This window comes from Falco biarmicus, chromosome 2, assembly GCF_023638135.1.
Source record: "Falco biarmicus isolate bFalBia1 chromosome 2, bFalBia1.pri, whole genome shotgun sequence".
In the NCBI taxonomy this organism is placed as follows: domain Eukaryota; kingdom Metazoa; phylum Chordata; class Aves; order Falconiformes; family Falconidae; genus Falco; species Falco biarmicus.
The window spans coordinates 110,014,938-110,023,225 of record NC_079289.1 but is presented as its reverse complement, the minus strand read 5'-3'; the positions used below and the strand labels follow the sequence as shown (position 1 = coordinate 110,023,225).

The window sequence follows — 8,288 nt, the reverse complement described above, 5'->3', positions numbered from 1 at the left end:
AGCTGTCAAGCTGTTTGCAACAGAAGAGCAGCCATACAAGTGATCGGGAAAATTAGAAGAATGGGAATGGAAGGAACTGGGTTTTTGTGTGCAGTGCACTTGAAGTGAGAAAAATTAAAGGAAATACTTTGTCAGATTCAGGTAATAGCAGTTGTGGGAAATGGAGTATTAATATTTCTGGTTACTAAGATAATAGAAGTGCAGGTGTAACACAAGAAGCAAATGTAAAATGCACCATGTGTAGGTGATTGAATCTACTCATATTTAACTTTTTTTAACATCCGCAAGTATCAGATGATACTGAATACTCCCACTAACAATGCAACTCTTCTATCTGTAGTCATCAAGTATATATTAGGTTTACAGCTAAAAAATCTCTGTCCCAGCAGACTTGAAGTGACTGATGGCACCGTAAGTTTTTTCACTGTTAAGATTCTGTCTGTTGGCATTTAGCTAATACAGGAATCGTAATCCAAACTGTTCATCTCTTGAGTATACATTCTTAACTACACGGGGAACGAGTATGAGGAGAGAGAAATGAGAAGTGCAGTTGTAATGTTATCAAAGTCTGATGTACTCATTTGTAGAGTAGAGCTTCACGCGTCAGCCTGCTTCAAATTTACGGTTGTGTTCAGCAGTCTCTAATTGTTGGTTAGGGTCAGGCAATTGTGCACATCTAGTAACTTGACAGACTCTTAAAATACTGTCTCTTTTGTTGACAAGAACATAACATGAATCCCAGATACTGTGCAATATATGGGACATTGCAGTCGCGTGCATTTTGGTTTCTATTGAGTTAGAGGCCCTTTTTAAAAAAAACAATGCAAAACAAAGAAGAAGAGAAAACCCCCAAACTCTAAACCTGTTGTTTTACAGATTGTGCATATTTAATTAGATTGTTTGAAAAACATCTTACTGTTTTTAGAAACCTATGGTTAACTAAAAAACACTGTACATTTTTTTGAACCTGTAGCAGGAAGACATTTTGCACAGGTCGGTATGCTGTAAGCAAGGCCTGAGGAGTTCTGACAAAGTCTGTACTAAACACTAACGTATCTGAAGTGTAAGAAATGAGTAGGATAGGCAGAGATTTTTTCAGCAGTGGTGGAATTGTAAATAATTTTCAACCTACAGTTGTAGTGATCAGAAAAATGAGTCTAAAAGTCACATTTTGATTAAAAAGATATTTTCCTTCATAAGATTCCATTATTCTACCGGTCAGATGAAATTTTTCTGGTCTTAAGAATACAGAAACTCACCAGAAAGTTGCTGTAACTGTTCCTGTTATTACTGGGCAAAATTATCCTTAATCCTCATTCAGCAAAAAACCATGTCATAAGAAGTGAACTAAAGTTTAAACCTTGCTTATATAGAAAACTGAATAGTGTTGAAGCATTTTCAGCATAGGCAGGTGTTTCAGTATGTCCTTGAACTGAAATGGATTAAATCTATACTGAATTATATTGCTGAACTGAGCAAATTCTTTAATAAATTGACCAAGCAACAAGCATCACATTAAAATATAAAAGTGCACTATGGGGTTCCTCATGTCTCCCTTTAAAACACTTCGGGTTCATTTATATTCTGTTTGTGGTTTGCAATTTCCTAGAAAATTTAGCATTATTTTAATAGCTGAAACTATTGAAACCAGCATACTTCAAAGAGCTGCACGGGGCAAAAATATTTGGAAGTACCTTAAATTTATCATTAATTTGTCTGTTTTATTTCTGTTGTGTATTGCAGGTGACATTTACGTTAGCGCTGCTGAGCTGGTGTAATGCAAGGAAGGACGCATCATGAAATGGAAACATTATCCTTTTCTCGTCATAGTAGCTGTATTCAGCCTTTCCAGATGCAATCAGTTACTGGGTCAGCTCATTCCAGGTAGGTACCTTTTATTTAAATATAATTGTAAAAGTTTTTACGGATCATTTTTTATGTCGTCCATGTGAATATATGCATGTATATTCCTGATGTTCTCTCTCCATGTATTAATGTGTGTGTGTGTGTGTAGGTAAGAAATTTATGAGCATATCTGCATATATAAAACACAAAATTTAATATGTACTGTGTTGTCTGTGTTGCAATGAGTTGCTTTTTTCAATTGCAAATTAAAATACAGAAAAAGAGTGGCCTAAAAATACAAGTACGAGAAGGTTAAGGTGGCTATTAAAGCATTCCTTTGATTAGCAGTATTGGTGGAGAGAAGAAATACAGAATGCAGGAGGAAGAGACTTGACTATCAAAGAGAATAGGAAATCTATAGAGAACCTTCCTGAAGAAGAAAAATAGCAGCAACTGTGAAATAGGTGAAATGCGGTGTTTTCAGTGAAGGCCTGGAGATCAGGGATTGTCCTGATGTTTGCATATGGCAAGCCTTACTAGTGCAAAGAGTAGGAAGTGTGTGTAAATATGGCAAGATACTAACCAACTTTAAAGAGAAGGTGGTGGTCCAATAGGTAACCTGTATCAATCCAGTGAACAGTGCACTTTTGTTGCAGTAACATACAGGAAACAAAATCTGTGGTGTTGTGTTGGGTTTTTCGAAGAATAAATCTGTAAAAACAGCTTCTGAGTCATTCTGAGTTGTCTTCGATATTTGTTAGGGAAAACCCAAACTAACTTTGATCAATACTGCTAATAACATACAACCTTGTAGTAGCATGTAGGAAAACTCGATGACCATAAAAAAAAAAAGAAGTGACATACTGATTTCTGGTGGGTTTTTTTTTTTTCTGCTTTGAATCTGAATAATAACATAGAAGACTCTACTGGCTTGATTTCTAAGTTGAGTACATCATGTATGCAGAATTTTGTGGCTATACAACTGTTCTCCATATATCTGTGGGCAACTAGTTCAAATGTAGACTACTGAATGAAAAGAACAAGGAAAAGGTGTTGGTTTTTTTCTTTCCTTCAAGGGTTTGTTGATCTATAAGGTTCATGGAAAGGAAGTTAAGGACATGAATTCGTATTTCTTTCTCCTCCCCCGCCCCCCCGCCCCCCCCCCCCCCCCCCCCCCCGCCTTTGTTGGTTTCAAACGTATTATGTAGGAGATGCAAAAAGACTACAGAATAAAGGAAGGTGTAAGTTAAAATTATCGTTTTAGAAGTTTGACCTCAGACGTCAAACATAATTTCAAAGTAATTTACCTGTCACACAGACATCTACCTCTCTTTTTAAAAGGAATGCCTGCAGATCCAAATATCTTTGCATGATGGCTACCTCCATCCACTTGCATTGGATTCAATTTAGTCAGTTTTTTTTAGACTCTGCTAAAAAGGCTGTTTGCATTTTATTACGTTTTCCATCAAATTAATTTCAGGATAAAATCACAGGTGGCATTTTGATTTTGCCCCTGCTTTGTAATTTTCATCACAGACCTCAGACTTGAACCAAGAGATTACTGTGCTTGGCCAGACATCAGCATGCTCAGCCTCTACTGGCAGGGTGCCAGGAGTGCGATTATCACAAAAGATCAAATAAAGCAGGATTATTATTTTTTTTTTCCTTTAAGCAGTTCATCCCATTCATTTTTCTCTTTTCATGTCTTTTCCTTACAAAGGCATGTCTCTCATTTTATTTTTTTTATGCACAGGCAGAAAGAGCTGTGCAAAATCTCAAACTTTTTCCTCCATTTAATGGAGGGAAAAAAAGAAATTGTGGTTCTTTGGAATTCTGCTCTATCCATTAAAAATATCAATAGAGCAATAAGTAACAGCTTTTTCTGAGGACTGCTAAAAGCACTAAGCAGCTAAAACGTCTGTGATTGCAGTACTACAAAATTGTTATTTTATTTCAATAAAACCCATGCTTTCAAAGTAACAGTTTCAATGAAATTATTATTAGATCATGTTATTAGTAACCTTTAAAAATTAATTTTTATGGTTTCAAACTCTCCAGTTCTGTCTTACCTAAAAATTGAAAAATTGTTCCAGCTTATTGATGACATAGCTTTAATTTCACATGACAACTATCAGAAGGGTGTTAAAGCTTACCCTTAGAACTGGAATTCTCAACTCCAGTAAAATGTGATGAATTTTAATTTAGGTGGTCTTAGAACTTCGAGACATTTACTGTAGTTTTTGCTGAATCTTTTCATATATTCTTGTTGAGTCTCAGTCTTTTGCATATGGGGTCCACAGGGAAGTACTCTCTCCCCCCTTTATTAAAATCAGGGCTGGGCCTTTCATCTCATGTCATTACATCTTACCTCTAATTCACATATAAAATACACTCGCAATTCCACTATGGCTGTCTCCCGAGGCACAAAGTATCTCTGCCTTGGCACATCTTTATTTAATCAGGGGTTGAACATTATCTGGGAAAGATAGGATTTTTCTTTCCAGTTGCTCTGCATATTTAAAAGCTGGAAGACTTGAGAGTTGATTTTAAAGTGCACTGGTCGAAGAAAACATGGCATTAACTGAAAACATAGAGCTAAACATATGCATCTAAATATAATATAGCATTAGTTAAGTCATTGAAGAGTTTTAAAGTTACCTTGTCAAAAAATCACAGAACTATAAATCCAACATGCAGCAAAAGATTTTAGTAATTAGACTGAGAATTCTTTCTTTTTTTTTTTTTTTTTTAAATCAATAGAAGCGAGTACAAGCTTTCAGATTTGTAGCCTGTTAATAAAGACAGTAGGAGCATTCCTCATGGATTTGGTTGAGTTTGGGGTCGGGTCCTTTATCAGCGAGTATTATGGAAATGCCCTCCATCCAAACTAGAATAGATGCCCAATATGTGGGATCCTTGAGCTTTACAAAGATATCTGGATGAAGAAAGCCTTGTAAAACCATGGAGTGACAAATTTTGAATGTTCCTGTCAGATTATTAACAGTTTTTTGTAACAGAATTTTCTGTAGATCTTGGGGAGAGAAGTACGAGGAGAAAACCTCTTTTGATCCCAGATTTTTGAGAAATTTTGATAAGAGACATCCATGGTCTACAAGTACTGTTTCTCAGTACTTGTGCAAAGACTGACGTCGCATTAGCAAGCCTGACAATTTCCATAATTTTCAAGTAAAAAAAGTTTGCTTTTCTGATACTTTTTTTTATTTTATTTTTAAATCTGTGAAGCGCATTGTTTCTCCAGGAAATAGGTTTCCTTTAGGAGATGCAGATATATAATAAAGCGTAGGATATATAAACCATACATAGTAAAATGTACATCTGAGAAATACGTTTTGCTAGTGTAAGTCCAAAAAAAAATCCCAAAACCACCATGAAACAACCGTCTCTGATAATCATAAAAGCTTACTGAAGTCCTGAAGAGAAGCAGCCCAGGATCTGATCCCTTCTGGGCTAGACAAGAATATTTTAAATTTCCTTTTCCCCAGTGCTTCTTGGGTTACTAATGAAACACTACAGGAAATACATTCACTATACTAGCATGTTTGCCTCTTTCAACAGGAGACAGTTGTTAATCATAACTAAACTTTCATAAATTCAAATTGTTTTTTCACTGCCTCTAACATGTTAAGCTGTAAGCAATTGTATCTGGCAACTGAAAACTCTTACATCCCAGTTCTTGTCAAGTTAATCATAGTTCAGTTGCATAAGTAAATTGGTGTGGGGTTTTTTTGTTTGCTGCTTGGTTTTTTAATCACTGTTAACTATTCAGTACTCGGGACTCTGTAAGCTGACTAGTGAAAACAAGACTTGTAGTTTTCTTCATCACCTGCTTGTCAAACTACTGAATTTGTTGTCTGAATGTGATACTTTGGGTTTATATGAGTGATTGATACATTCTGACAAGAAATTCCATATTCTTCTGGTTCCCCTGCAACCTGTGAATTTACCTGGAAAAAATGGTTCTTAGCACTGAAACATCTTCATTTGCTGCTTCATAAAGATCAATGTCTTGTATAATGTGTACTCACTCATTCATCTGTACTTTTTAAGTACAATCAATCAAATATCCCAAATAAATCTATGATCTGGATATTGACTAGTTCAGGTGAAGAATTTAGCTGGTGCTTTGGTTGTGCTGTTTTGTTGGGGTTTTTTTCTGAGAATAATGTTTAAAAAAGAAATGTTCAGCCAAACCCAACCCAAAGTGTGTAACTATTGACTGTCTTTTGGCACAGGCTGAGGCAAAGAGATTTGGATGCTCAAATTTCATGTAAGACCCTGATTGTGAAGCTGTAAAGGAAGAGCAAAGACTCACTTAGTTAAGGAAGTGACCAGACTCCCTTGACACCCCTCAGAACAGGGGATGTGGATTTAAATTCCTTCAATTGGGAGGTACTTGAGGGTAGTTTTCACCCTTTCTAAGCAAGTGATCCAACAGCTGAGCTCATCTTTTTAAAAGGTGGCAGTTCTGTTTGTTAAAATTTTGGTTTGTTTTAAGTGATGTTCATAACTATTTTGTGATGAGCCTGTAAGCATTTCAGAGCACCTGAACAGGAAAGCCTAGTTTGTAGGTCACAGGGGAAATGAGACAAAATATAGAAGCCAAAACTCTCAAAACTTATGTAAAGCTACACCTTCTCAGCAACAGACCTTGGAGTCCCAGAGGGATGTTAACTCTAAAGACGGAAGGACGTGATTTAACAGGGTCAAATTTTTAAATGCAAGTCCCAAAATTCCATGCAAATTCCATTTATTGTTTCCTTGAATCTGAGCTCAAATGAAGATAACCTTTAGCTATTTTTGATTAAAGACATATGTATAAATATAAGACTGGAAGTCCGTAGCTCTGATGTAGGAACTCTCATAGAATCATGGAAAACGTTAGTCTAGAAGGCACTTGGAGGTCATTTAGTCTGACTTTTTGCCTTTGCTCGAAGCATTGATATTCTCGTAGTTAAACCAGGTTACACTGGGCTGTGTCCAGCTGTGTTCTGAGCACCTCCAGGGATGGAAATGTCATAAGCACTTGGACCACTCTCAAGGTGAATTTTTACTTCCATTTAGAGCCCACTGGAACTTTTTGTATTGCAATTTGTGACCCTTGCATCTTGCCCTTTCACTGTGCATTTGTAGGAAAATCTGCCTCTCACTTCTGCAAAACTGTAAGGTGGTTGAAGACTGTAATTAGACCGCTACTGTAGATTTCTGTATGTTAAATCAAACCACCTTCTTTAGTCTCTTCCAGCCACCTAACTATCTCAGAGGGTCTCCTCTGATCTCCCTGCTGTTTTTTCTGTGTCTGTCTTGGTGTGAGTAGCCCAGAACTAGATGCACTCTTCCATGTGCAGACTCATGAATGACAATTGGAGGGAATTAATCCCCCCTTGACCTGCAGGCTGTGCTCTCACTAAGGCATCCCACTGTGCTGGTGTCCTTCCCTGTGTCAAGGGCACACTACCAGCTCAAATTCAACTTACCAACCAGGACCGCAGATTCATCTCTGTCATGTTCTTAACTTTCCATCGTGTAACTTCTACTGTAGAAAGGATCGTCTTGGAAGAACTGTTCTGTTGACAAACTGTAGTGGCAAGAAATAACGTTTTTTGGTACATGTTTTCCAGTAATTTTGTTTTCACAGGCTTTATGAAATGTCAGTCTTGGCCATAAATTCTTTTTTTTGTGATTCTAATTTAATATAACTGTGACAAATGCATCTGTAAGTGATGTGTAGCAAGGAATGATGATTTAATATATTGTTTCCAGTTCTAAGTGCCATGAAGCTTGTAGGTTGTGGTATTCAAGGTCAAAATCTCAGCGAGTAGACAGGCAGTTTAGACCTTCCTGGGGTCAAGGAACATGTGGAAAGATGTGCTCCTGTCATCCACATCCAATTAACTTGAAACAGACAGAAAATATTCTTCAATCCAGATCTAAAAGAAGGGCGGGGGGTGGGGGGAAAAACCAAACCAAACACCATCCACATTTTGTCTAGCCCCTGCAAAGAGAGGGCTCTAGGCAGACTAAATGAAATAAAAATTAAAAAAGAGAAAAACTGGTATCTGTGCTCTTCTGGAGCCAGACGTGAACACAAACACAGCCTTCTCCTTCTCTCCTGTCCCTGCAATGTGCATAGGCTATGCTTTAAGCTGTTGTAGAGAGGAAGCAGTGCCAAGATCCTCTAATTTGACCGCTGTGTATTTGGATGCATGTGTATACGCATTTGTAAGTATGTAATGACATAAAATTACCAGTAACTCTTAAGAGTGAAAAGTCATCTTCCCCCATGGAGTATTCAGCTTTCTCTGAAAATGTCATCCTTGCAAAATATTTTTAAATATTTTCCACTAATTTGTATTCCTGTATCCTGATATTCATGAACTAATGCTAAATCATGGTATGTTATGATACAATGTGTTTATTATCAA

At 36.9% G+C, this 8,288-nt stretch overlaps 1 protein-coding gene across 5 annotated transcripts in view; it reads left to right on the top strand.

Annotated features, from left to right (window-relative positions):
• The first annotated feature begins 1,743 nt into the window (after window positions 1-1,743).
• ROBO1 (roundabout guidance receptor 1) overlaps window positions 1,744-8,288 on the top strand; it is a 650,998-nt gene continuing 644,453 nt past the window's right edge. For all 5 annotated transcript variants that reach the window (XM_056327045.1, XM_056327049.1, XM_056327048.1 and 2 more), the window contains exon 1: window positions 1,744-1,884. In XM_056327045.1, the coding sequence (XP_056183020.1) occupies window positions 1,797-1,884 (88 nt within the window). In that variant the 5' untranslated portion in view covers window positions 1,744-1,796. The remainder of the gene's footprint in view (window positions 1,885-8,288) is intronic.